At 40.9% G+C, this 13,115-nt stretch overlaps 1 protein-coding gene across 1 annotated transcript in view; it reads right to left on the bottom strand.

The window, feature by feature from the left end:
• The window catches only part of PIBF1 (progesterone immunomodulatory binding factor 1), an 84,710-nt gene that overhangs the window by 62,446 nt on the left and 9,149 nt on the right, over positions 1 to 13,115 (bottom strand). Inside the window, exons 7-10 of the mRNA XM_083610648.1 lie at positions 12,777 to 12,885; positions 10,968 to 11,149; positions 9,050 to 9,175; positions 1,314 to 1,412 (exon numbers count right to left, since the gene is read on the bottom strand). Of these exons, the coding sequence (XP_083466774.1) occupies positions 1,314 to 1,412; positions 9,050 to 9,175; positions 10,968 to 11,149; positions 12,777 to 12,885 (516 nt within the window). The remainder of the gene's footprint in view (positions 1 to 1,313; positions 1,413 to 9,049; positions 9,176 to 10,967; positions 11,150 to 12,776; positions 12,886 to 13,115) is intronic.

Genomic DNA, 13,115 nt, shown 5'->3' with positions numbered 1-13,115 from the left:
TTAAAATAATTTAGAGCATAGGTATCCCAAAGACCCATGGTCATGCGGGAGTGGGATATGTTTGATAAAAGTCAGCAAAAATACAAGGTTAATCCAGAAGTGCTTTGTTTAATGATAAAATGACTACAGATATTTTTTTTAATGGACAATTTGCTAAAAACCAAAGTACGTATAAGCATCTTTCCCAGAAATGCTGATTTCAAGTTTAATAATATATTAACAACCTTATATGTCATAATTTTATTTTGACCTAATTCAGTTATGACATCCTAATCATTAATTTATACTCTTTACTGCTTTATATGCAAGAAAATCAAATACGACATGTCACACTTTAGAAAGAGACCAGAGACCAAAAACATATTAGTATATATTATTTAAAAAAGAAGCTTACTGATATAAAAAGCTTTCACATAAGCACAAAACTGTCATTAACATCTGTCATAAAATTTCAAAATGGATTTACTTTCACATCAAAAGCCAAGTGATGTTAGTCAGTAATAAAAGATGCTACACTTTTATGTCACCGCTTGCAGTCTTATGAAAATCTCATGATAAATATGAAAATGACCGACAATAAACCAAGACTGTCTGCCAAGTTCTTTCTCAAGAGAAGAGAAGTGTTCAATAGCATGACTGCTGTGTCAAAAGCTGTAGCACAGATTTTATCGTAACACTGATATAACAGCCTTATGAATGAAGCAATAAGTGACTTCTGACTTCCTATCTGGTAAGAATTTCCAGCTGGCAATCTGAGTGAGAAAAGGGTCTCTAAGGTTGAAGGAGCTAAGAACAGGGAGCCATGAGGTTGAATGACTAAAAGAGTGGGACAGAGACAGCAGTTAACTACCTAAAAAAGGTTGTTATGCAGACAAATTAACAGTTGTAGTGCAGAATGTCCATATTGCCAATAAACAGAATGTTCCACAGCTTAGCACGGAGAGCCAAAGGAAATCTCTAATCTTTGCTAATGGATTCAAGATGCCAATAAAGACAACAACTACCAAACTACAGTTCAGGAAAATATACATTCGTTGGGAAGTTTACTTTTTTCTGCTAAATTTTCAAATGGTTTACTAGAAACTTGGCTTTTCCAATTCTTCGCTCCCAGTAACAATTTACACTAGTTAGCTTGTCAGAGATCTAAATATGACAGCCTGGACAGGGTGAAAGGAGAAGCTCAAGCTGTCAAGCACAGTGACACACCTCTGAACAAGTAGTTTGAAACCAGAAACCTCAACTTTATTTGTACAAATGTTTTAAGTCTCTTTTTAAATAAATGTGAAAGGAAAAAGAAAGGTGAACGTACTTACTGTTCTAAAAGCTGCTCATGTTTTCCTAACGCATCTCTTTCAGCTGCAATAGCTCTCTCTCTTTCAGTCACCGCATTATCTCTGGCTTCTCTTAAATTTCTGAAATTCAAAAGTGTTTCAGAGTAAATGTTCCTTTTATTCTCTAGTATATTTTCACAAGTTATGGTACTGATCTAGTTTTTCTGTAACTGAGCTCCAACAGGGGAAAATCTGGTTATGTGCATACATTTTTCTTTCCATTCTTCACCCACCAATTCCCTCAAAATTTCATAGAAACTTGTGTATGTATTTAGATAGAATACAGTGGTGCCTTGGGTTACATACGCTTCAGGTTACATACACTTCAGGTTACAGACTCCGCTAACACCGAAATAGTACCTCAGGTTAAGAACTTTGCTTCAGGATGAGAACAGAAATCGCGTGGCGGCAGCACGAAGCCCCATTAGCTAAAGTGGTGCTTCAGGTTAAGAACAGTTTCAGGTTAAGTACGGACCTCCGGAACGAATTAAGTACTTAACCTGAGGTACCACTGTATAGATTGAAGTTGTCTACCGTATCTGCCTGTCTGGTTAGAGTTGTTCCAGCAAGGACTTGAGGAAAATGTGGCGATGGCCCCTGCCTTGGGTGGTATAAAAAATATATTGGATATGTTCGCACATGATATCAGTGTATTATCAGTTGATGCTAATTATGTTAGGTAAATGGAACCTTCATATATATTACACACAAACACACACATTCGACTCCAGAAAGCAGGACTTCTTACGGTTTCTTTCATACCCTGGCAAGAAACGAATTAAGTACTTAACCTGAGGTACCACTGTACTAGCTTATTAATTCCATTTATGAATCACTTCCTATGAAATATCTCAAAAAGATTAACAACACCATCAACAATAAAAAGCATACAACTTCATTACTTATATAAAAACCAATTCCAATCTAATGCAGATACAAACTGGGATTAAAGATCTCCACTTAGAAGGCTTGTTGAAAGGGTAGCAACAGATCTGTCAGAGAGTAGAACTTTGCAGGGGTGTAGGAAAGGAAACTCACAAAGAGCTCAGGGACAGGGGGGCAATGCGATTTTGGTAATAGTAACTGGAAAGACCTAGCATCTAAAAGCTGAGAAGCAGAATGGTAAGGTCTTCAAGATAAGACAAGTTAACATCAGGGAACTATAGCAATAAAGGATAGGGGATAGATAGGAAGTACCTGGAGGAAGGCTATATGAAAAAGGGAAATGGTAAAATAGTTGGAAACTGTGGGCAAGAAGGGTGGAAAGAAACCACAAACAGGGTCTAGCAAGTGTACCATGAAGCCACAAGTGGGCAAAGGAGGCCAAAGAGATGGATTTGGTCCCAAGTCACAATGTGGAATTGCTGTGCAGATCACATCCTTGTCCATCTAGGCTAGCATTTTCTTGCCAGGGTATGAAAGAAACCGTAAGAAGTCCTGTTTTCTGGAGTCGAATGTGTGTGTTTGTGTGTAATATATATGAAGGTTCCATTTACCTAACATAATTAGCATCAACTGATAATACACTGATATCATGTGCGAACATATCCAATATATTTTTTAAACCACCCAAGGCAGGGGCCATCGCCACATTTTCCTCAAGTCCCTGCTGGAACAACTCTAACCAGACAGGCAGATACGGTAGACAACTTCAATCTATACAGTGGTACCTCAGGTTAAGTACTTAATTCGTTCCGGAGGTCCGTACTTAACCTGAAACTGTTCTTAACCTGAAGCACCACTTTAGCCTATGGGTCCTCCTGCTGCTGCCGCGCCACCAGAGCACGATTTCTGTTCTCATCCTGAAGCAAAGTTCTGAACCTGAAGCACTATTTCTGGGTTAGCGGAGTCTGTAACCTGAAGCGTATGTAACCCGAGGCACCACTGTACTGTACAAAATATGGCATATGACCTATGATATAGAAATCCTTGTACAGGTAGACAATGTTTTTTTCCTTTAAACGAATCCACATATAACAGATACTTCCTTTTATATACTCTGTATTTACTAGGGCTGACTTGGAATTGATGTGTGTGTGAATTTTAGACATTTTTTATAACTCTGTAGCGTCACATGGACCTGAGATTCATTGTATGGTATTCTGGATTGCATATTTCCGTACAGTGGCCCCTGCCCTGTGGAGCACACTTACCACTGAGGTCAGATTGGCAACCAACATAGGTTGTCAAGCATCTAATAAAATATAAACAATTTTTCTAGACGTTATAAACAATTAGGCGTTTTTGCTTTGTTTAGGATTGTGGTATTTATTTTAATGTATACCACTGTGGTACCATTTTGGTGTTTAGTGGCTTATACCCTTGCCTGATAACTAAATACCCCCCTCAAGAGTAGGTAATAGTAATACAATTGCAATCCCCTTACTCACTCGGGTGCCAGCTAGACTCATATTCTGAGACTATAGTGCTGATTGGTTGAAAGTGGCTACTAAACCTAATTCAGAGTGAGGGCAATGCAATTCAGGATGAATTACCCTCAATCAGAATAAACTTCACTTGTTTTCCGTGATGCCATCACACTGCCAAATTTGACTGGCCGATTGAAGAACATACTGTTCCCAGAATGAAGGCTGAAATGGTAAAGCTTATCAAAGCTACTGAAAAACCCCTTTCATGCTAAAATATTTGTATCACAGCCCTACTATTTTCAGTTCTTCCTTATTTGAGACCCAAACTTTGTTAAGGCCTAGCTCCTATATTAAATTTATGCTCATAATATCAAATATTCACCTATTTTATGAATATGTGTTTTAACGTGGCAGTTGTACAGAGATTTCACCTTTGAAGTTTCATTGTTTCTTTTGAGGAGGAGAAATGCTGCATTAACAATTGCTATTTTTAGATCAAAAAGCAGCTCTCATTTAGCTATAAGGCTTTTAAGCTTGAAACACTAGGCTCAATTCTCACACTACTTTTTGATGTGGGTGCTGCTTCACAAAGTGACTTTACGGTATCATTGTCATGTGGTAAATATTTCATGTGAATGCTGTTTATTCTGATGTGGTATGCTAGATGTCATCGTGTAAAATAATAATCAAATGAAACATTTCATGACAATTATGTTTTAGATCCACCTTCTCCATTCTGGCACCCCCCCAGATGTTTTATTGCATCATCCCTAACCACTGGCCATGATTGGGGGGGTGTTCACCCTCATTCCAAACACCGTCTCACTGATTTTCACTATTAACATCCCTTGCCTATAATACAGAAAATTTTAAAGTGGTGCAGATTTATGTAACTACTATAAGATGAAAATGTCAGACTCTGTTGCCTTATGTACAAACGTTGTACAGGCCTTCAAATACCATTTCATGAGAAGAATTTTCCTAACAATTTGCCATTTTAAAATGGTCTGTATCTAAAAAATAAAATAAAATAAATTCTCAGAGGAAAACATTTTATGGTCAAAAGTTATAGATGGTTAGGTCTGTTTTTACTTTCTTTGACGGAGCAAATGGTGTGTGCTCATCTGCCAAATAATAATAATGGGAAAACTACAACTAAGCCAGTGAACAATAGCAACAAGAAACAGGGAAACTAAAAACAAAACACAAAGGGATTCAAAAATATCAAGTGAGATGCAACTGAGGAAGACTTTCCATTGTGACAAGGCTGATTCGTATAGTTCCAGCAACAAATAAATAGAACAGCAGAGCATTCAGTAAATGAACAATCAAATATGTATCCTCCAAGACACTTCAGGTGCATTTGTGTAAATTTTTAGATGTACACCCTACTCTGATTCTTAATCTTATTGGGATTGATTCACACACCACATTTTCTAAGTGTACACTTTAAAGTATTTTAAATGCAAAGAAAGTAACATTGAATGCAACAAACAGTTATTTGCAAACATGTAACAGTCAGTAGGGTGCCAATTATGCCTTTGCACTCAGTGTCAAATCTAGGTTTGCTGTTTTGTAATGTGTAAAATGGCTCAAGGCAACATTTATAAGCCCAGAGGCATCTTCAAGAACACTGCAAGGGATGTTACAACAATCCCTTGAGAGAAATTTGCTTTGCCTCAAACCAGAAAAAGGGATCTTATATTATCCTTGGAAAAGGATCTAATACATATGGCTTTATGTCAGCAAAAAATTCTGTATCTTCCACAAATATATGTAATGCTAAGATGCTAAGGAGACAAACTTTCTGGGTTCCTCCTTCTTTCCTCAAAAAGCAGTGAGCTTTTTCTCTTGCCTTCCTTTAATCATTTTGCCCATTTTTCAGCAGCAGGATGATGTTGAGTGTTTTGCATAGGTTTTATGAACATATGAAGCTGCCTTATACGGAGTTACATCATTAGGTAATCTTGCCCAGTCAAGTCTACTTTAACTGGCGACAGTATGATGGGTTGAGTGTAAATAAGGATTTTCCCATCTATTCATATTATATTAGATGCCGACTGTCCTGAGACTGGCTGAAAAGGTAACACAGGCCTGTCAGAAAAGGCTTACAAAATGATATAAAGTGAAATATTACTTTGGCTGGGAATACTGTTTCCAAGGGATTTATTCTAGCTATTCTTGCAAAGCTATAGTTGCAAAGAACCAAACACTTTTCTTTAAAGATCATGCACTGATCAAATGATTCCTGCAGCTTCTAAAGGAGTTGAAGACTCTTCTGCTACATCCTTGAACTGCTATGTAAAGATATTGATCCATACCAGCTACTATCTCAAGAGCATGTTCTTTTTTTGGGGAGACTAAAGTACACCTCAGCTTATGTCAATAGATCTGTTGTTTTCAATGCAGAAAACTGTTGTTCCTTGAGTTGATTGACTTCTTCCCGCAAGCTCATGTATGTAATTTGAAAGTCTGTTTGTATGAAAGTCACCTCATTATTTCAAAACTGGTGCTGGAAATGGGATTGCTAGGCTTACCTGAAAAGTGTTTCTGACCAGGTGCTAAGATGCCTACAAGTGGGATTGTATCCCCTCAGCATTCAAAAGCAGGAAGCATTGTCACTCCAAAGGAGTTGTTCTGTCTCCCTCCTCTGGAGTCAGTTTCCTGCTTGAAGCAGATCTTTCAAACACCATATCCTGTTCTTCTGTCTGTGCGTTGTGTCATTATTGTGTCTGCATGTGCCTTAGTCAGGGAGAAGAGAGCTCCTGTGATTTTTCCCTCCCCTGTTGTCTTAGTGCCTTTTCTTCTCCTCAGTTTTGCTTGCCTCTGTTTGTGTCAGAAGCGCCTGTCTCCTCAGGGCCCTTTTACATCTCCACTGTACCTTGTGTGAATCATGCTCCACTCCTTCTCAATTAAATTTAACCTGCTGCCATCAACAAGGAAAACCATAGCCCTTGTTCAAAGTTAACCCAACCAAGGGTCTGTCAGTATGCTTGTGTGATTGTCCTTCCAAGTGGAGGGAACCCAGTAGCTGTAGGCTAGGCAGCCCTAGAACTCTAGCCTGTAACAATGTGCCATTATTTCCTTTTGGTCCCATCAACGTAGCCTCCACCATTTTATTGCCATTGTATTTGTTGCCGTTGATCTTTTTGAGAAGGGGTGGTGGTGGTAGATGAAGAGTATAGAATGTTGCAAGTTGGGTTAAAAGCAAGTTCCAGCTCTGCAAAAGTTGGCATTTGCCAAGCATCCGAACTTAATTATGTGGCCTAAGGATTGTTGCAGCAGTGTATTGGGTTGTGGAAAAATAGAGTGCGTATTTGTCTAGAGAAGCACTATGTAGAGAAGTGCTGGAAATAAGCAGAGACAGAATGATTAACACCCCAATCTAAAATGCGTCTATGTACAGTATTTTTCGCTCTATAGGGCGCACCGGACCACGGGGCGCACCTAGATTTTAGGGGGGGGGAATAAAGAAAAAAATATTATTTCCCCCCCCCCAGCCTCAAAGAGCAAAGAAGCCAAGACAGCGAGCAGGATGGATCCCGCTAGCTGTCTTGGCTTCGTTTTTAGCCGCGGGGCTGGGGCGGGGGAAGCCCGAGCTTTCCCCGACCCCAGCTCCCAGAACAGGTCCGGGAGCGGGGCCAAGGTTGTGCGCAACCTCGTCTTTGCTCCCGGAGCTTGCTGCTATCCGCAAGCCTTCTGAGCCTGGCGGTAACTCCCGCTGGGCTCCGAAGGCTTGCGGATAGCTGCCTGAAGTTGGGAGTTGGCGCTGCGCTCCCCGGGCTTCAGGCTGCTATCCGCAAGCCTTCTGAGCCCGGAGGGAACTCCTGCTGCACTCCGAAGGCTTGCAGATAGCTGCCCGAAGCCTGCATTCGCTCCATAGGACGCACACACATTTCCCCTTCATTTTTGGAGGGGAAAAAGTGCGTCCTATAGAGCGAAAAATACGGTAAATGTAACTCAGTTTTCAATCACATTTGTTTCCCAGTTAGCAGGTTTAGGAATGGTGTGTAAGAGCTGAACAACTAATAGTGTGACAGCTTTGATAGTCACTTCAGAGGCCTACAAGCAGAACCGGCTTTGAGTTTCATAACCCGATACAAATTTTCAAAGCACATAGCTACATTAAATAACAGAAAACGTGTGCGAGTTTAAGAACAGAAATATAATGATTCACTGGCTTACCACACCCTTCTTGTCCCAACAGGGATAAAAATAAAGCATTGTTTTCAAGATTCTTATTCACAAATGTTCTTTTATATCATAAAGACATTCAGGAATTGGCAGTCAAGAAACCATAACTTCAAGATGAAGAACAAAATTTTTGCCAACTGGTTCCAGACCAATATTTTTAGCTATTTTGCATGCAAACATTTTTACATCTGTCAAACCTCCATAAACAAACAGACCTTAAAGCTGTTTTATGTAACACAATACAAGTCTGTACATGGGAAGCAAAGCTTTCTGTTAACCCCAATGATGCAATAAGTAGTTGGTATAATTTACCTGACTGGTGGTAGAGAAGGAGAAGGGAAATGAGGACTAAATACTACGTATCAGTTCTTTAGCTTTCACAAGTCAACATAAGGCTATTTAAAACCTAAAACTTCATTCCATGCAAATGCAGTTGATTGCACAAACCTGTTGCATTCTCTTTGCATTACTACCTGTCATAATTTGTATGTTCATATTTCAGTAACGATGCACACACATAAGAACCTGATTATTATATAGAAGAGTTTGATCATATTCTCTCACAGAGGCAGCATCGTGTTCTGAACTAAACTTCCATTAGCTCTGCCACCACTGTCAAAAAGAGGGATTTTAGAAAAAGGATTTTGAAGGTAACAAGGAGTGACAGAAAGTAAGACTTATAAAAATGAGCTGAAGGCTCATTGTGGCTCATTAATGACACAGTATGGTCTATCTTACATCTGAATGAAACAGAAGGTTGCTTTTGCTATTCCAACTAAAAATATTTTGGTGTGGGAACTGTTGCAGTGTGCCTCATCATCAGAAACGAGGGTCACGGGAGACAAATCCACAACATAGCCTCTTCCGGGTGCATTCTAGATCAATGCTGGCACAGAGAGAAGCCATGTTGTTGTTGTTTAGTCGTTTAGTCATGTCCGACTCTTCGTGACCCATGGACCAGAGCATGCCAGGCACTCCTGTCTTCCACTGCCTCCCGCAGTTTGGTCAAGCTCATGTTGGTAGCTTCGAGAAGCCATAGTGATGAGTAAAAATGAGGATCTAAAATGCGTTTCAGAATTATCAAGCACCAAATGCAAGGTATTTTCCTTCCTTATTTGTTTTTATGTTCCAATATTTCTAAAAGTAGTTACCCACCTGTTTTCACGTTCATACATTTCCTTTGTAGCTGTTCGAAGCTGCTGTATTTCTTGAGATGTCTTCTGCCTTATTTGTTCCAATTCATTATGCAGTTTGTTTTCATATTCTGTTTTGTAATGGTCTCTTTATTAAAAAAAAAGCAAAGCAAGTTAAAAAAAAATCTGCAGCTTTCTTTGTATTATCCCTTTTGAGTTGCTTATCACCCAGTAAGATTTATCAAACAGTGGCATTCGGCTTGGGCAACAAGGACTTTCCATTCTGCTTCCAAGGTTGGGTTGGGGGGACCCTCTGAAGAAAATGTGATGTTGGATCTTAGCAACTGAGAAGAATCATTGCTTTTTTTACTCCTAGATAAAAAGAACTGCTCTCTGTTATATAGGTCTTCCTTTTGGCCTATTGCCAACCTGAGCCTGAGCTCAGCTACTAGCTAAAATGATAAGAGTTGCCATCCCTTAAGCAGTAGCAGATTCCTGCATATATGTTGTTACCAACTGAACCAATACTCGTCCAGAATTCACAAATATTCCCTTTCATTTGTAAGTTATTTTGTATTGATGTTGGTGACGCTATAGAATTGCAAATAAGTCCACAGGAGCACGTTGCGTTCGCTTCAGGATGCGAATGGGGCTCCGGAACGGATCCTGTTCGCATCCAGAGGTACCACTGTAGTCTGTAATATAGTGCAACCTGAGGAAAATATGACCGTATTTTTCGTCCCATAGGACGCTCCGTCCCATAGGACGCACCTAGTTTTTTGGGGGGGAAATAAAGGAATTTTTTTTCCCTTTATTTCCCCCCAAAAAACAGGTTGGAGAAACCGAACCAGGTCGAGGAACAGCGGGATGGCGGCGCTGCGCCTCCCTGCTGTCCCCCAAGCTTGTGGGGCTGGCCAATGTCTGCCCGGCGCGCAGGACACCCTGAAGCAGAGTGCCCCTCGCGCCGGACAGACATCCGCAGCGTGGGGAGCCCTGCGGGAAACTCCTGCAGGGCTCCCCATGCTGCGGATGTCTGTCCGGCGCGAGGGGCACTCTGCTTCAGGGTGTCCTGCGCGCCGGGCGGCAGGCTGCTATCCGCAGCGTGGGGAGCCCTGCGGGGACCTCCCGCAGGGCTGCCTAGGCTGCGGATGTGTTCCCGAAGCGCCGGGCACTCTGCTTTCAGCGCGCCCAGCGCTCTGGGAAGCAGGCTGCTATCCGCAGCCTAGACATCCCTGCGGGATCTCCCGCAGGGCTGCCTAGGTTGCGCATGTGTTCCCGAAGCGCCAGGCGCCCTGAAAGCAGAGCGCCCAATGCTCCGGGAAGCAGGCTGCTATCCGCAGTCTAGACATCCCTGCGGGACCTCCCGCAGGGCTGCCTAGGCTGCGGATGTGTTCCCGAAGCGCTGGGCGCTCTGCTTTCAGGGCGCCCGACGCTCTGGGAAGCAGGCTGCTATCCACAGCCTAGACAGCCCTGTGGGAACTCCCGCAGGGCTGCCTAGGCTGCGGATGTCTTCCTGAAGCCTGGAGAGTGAGAGGGGTCGGTGCGCACCGACCCATCTCACTCTCCAAGCTTCAGCGAAAGCCTGCATTCACCCCATAGGACGCACCCAGATTTCCCCTTCATTTTTGGAGGGGAAAAAGTGCGTCCTATAGGGCGAAAAATACGGTAACAGGCTTAATTTCTGACTGTAAATCCTCTAGAGATAATGGAAAATTATTGTTTTAAGTTTTATAAAGGTCTCACAGCTGCTTTAAGATTTTTCTGTATGTAGAAACTAAAACCTGAGAACGCTACAACATAATTTGATTTCAACTGATTGTTTCTGGGGAAATCTGATCAACTGACCAAAAACATTATGTTCACTGTAAATAATTTTGTCCAACCCAACAATAGCCTACTGCAATGAATCATTTGTTGAATGAATTAACAGAACTATGTACCTGGATGTGACATATTTCTCATAAATTTCTTCTCTGGCCTTCTTAGCGTCTTCTAGCTGAACCTGAAGCCTTTCAAGACGATCTTCTTCATGAGCACAGCGAACATTAAGCTCCATGTTTTGACGGTTGAGGTAATCCTTATCTTTTTGCAGTAAGGTAACAGACTGCTGTAAAGCTGCAACCTTTAAATACAAAATAGCTATGATAAAACCAGGCAGTCTGTAGTACAACCCCCACCTCCCAGGTTAGAGTTTTTTCTTATTTTATTTAAAAGATTTATAGATGTTAGTCACACTCAGGGTGGATCCACTGAAGCTGTTGGATGCAAGGTCACTGAGTAGTATTCAACAAAGGTTTACTCAGAGTCGACTCTCTGAAATGAATGAGCACAGCTAAATTATTCCATTAAATTTAATGGGTCTATTCTGAGTAAAACTTAGTTGACTACCACCCCCTGATTTCAATTGCTCAACTCTGTATGACTTAGCTGAGCACCACTGTGAATATTTATATTTAACAGAGCTTCCAAGGTGGTTTAAGAAAACAAGATGCAATTCTGAATCTCCTCATTGCAATGGATGACACACTTCTCTTAAGTGAACAACCTAGATTTGCATTTGTACTCATTCCTTGCTCTTTAGGTATATTTGCTGTGGCAGCATACTGTTTATCCCTGCATGCAGAACAATGTAATTTATATATACAGTGGTACCTTGGTTTACGAACTTAATCCATTCTGGAAGTCCGTTTTTAAACCAAAGTGTTCTTAAACCAAGGCGTGCTTTCCCATAGCAGCAGGGGACTCAATTTACAAAGGGAACACACTCACCAGGAAGCGGAACATGTTCTGCTTCCAAGGCAAAATTCACAAACCAAAACACCTACTTCCGGGTTTGAAGCGTTCTTAATCTAAGTTGTTCATAAAATAAGCTGTTCTTAAACCAAGGTACCACTGTATGACCCATTCCAAGTCTTAAAAAAAGTGTATCATTTATACACAAAATTATATACAAATAATTTGCCTATATAAAATTATATTCAAAATTTATAAATTTTATTATGTTTTACAGTTGAGTGTCTCTTTGTTCTTCCCCTCGCCCACATGCTTCCCCCCCTTGATATATAGATTTCAGCAGTGAAATGATGGGATTCAAATAGATTCCTTTGCATCTCCCTTATCCATTCTATAGAAACAGCACTATTTGGTGAATCTCAGTTATTCAAGAAATACCAGAAGAAAGATACACATCCTTCCACTTTCCGAGTTTCCCAAATGTGGTTCTGGGTAGGCACAGAACCTATTAAGTGTGACTGCAAAGAGGTGACAAAAGAAGGAGGTATCTAAATCATGAACAATGATAACACTGTTTAAATACAGATGATACTCCTAAAAGACAGAATCAAAGAAAGCTACGTGCCAAAGGATGGCCGGTGGAGTTTCAGGCAGTTAATATTTGGAAAGAGATTGGCAAAGAAGGGATGCTTAGCTCATGAACTGGATTGACAAGCAGTTTGTTGTACCATAAAGATCCAAACTCTGTAGAAGAAGCACCCCCAAACTCGGCCCTCCAGATGTTTGCGACTACAATTCCCATCATCCCAGACCACTGGTCCTGTTAGTGAGGGATGATGGGAGTTGTAGTCCCAAAAATCTGGAGGGCCGAGTTTGGGGGTGCCTGCAATAAACTACTCCAGGTATACCTCAAATATAAGTGTAAAAAAAAGGGGGGGAGAAAATTCTAATTTGGGCCTTTGTACATTTTGAATAAATGTTTCGGATAAAGGTCAAATTAGATATGAAGATCTCACCTCTTTTGATAAATCATTTCTTTCTTTGGTTAGTGCTTTGTGTGATACTTCCAATATTTCATATTTTCTTCGAAGCTCTGAAAAATCATGTTCAAATGCATCACGCTCACTGTTGGGGGGAAAAATGAGAGTACTGTAAAATAATGTCCCCCTCAAACCCTTGACTGCTTCTGTAATCTATGCTTCCTGTGCAAATCTAACACCAACAGTCCTTCAGATATTCTTTCATCAGTGGAGCCCAAATTAAGTTACAGTAAGTCTTGTGTACATTAATTTGGACCCTGCTGAGTTCAAGAATCTCGTTTTCCTTGCGCTTTCATATCGTTTCACATTGCAAAA

The sequence above is a fragment of the Podarcis filfolensis genome, assembly GCF_964270895.1.
Source record: "Podarcis filfolensis genome assembly, chromosome: 4".
NCBI lineage: Eukaryota > Metazoa > Chordata > Lepidosauria > Squamata > Lacertidae > Podarcis > Podarcis filfolensis.
Note: the sequence above shows the minus strand (reverse complement) of the source record. Positions and strands in the feature narration are given on the sequence as shown.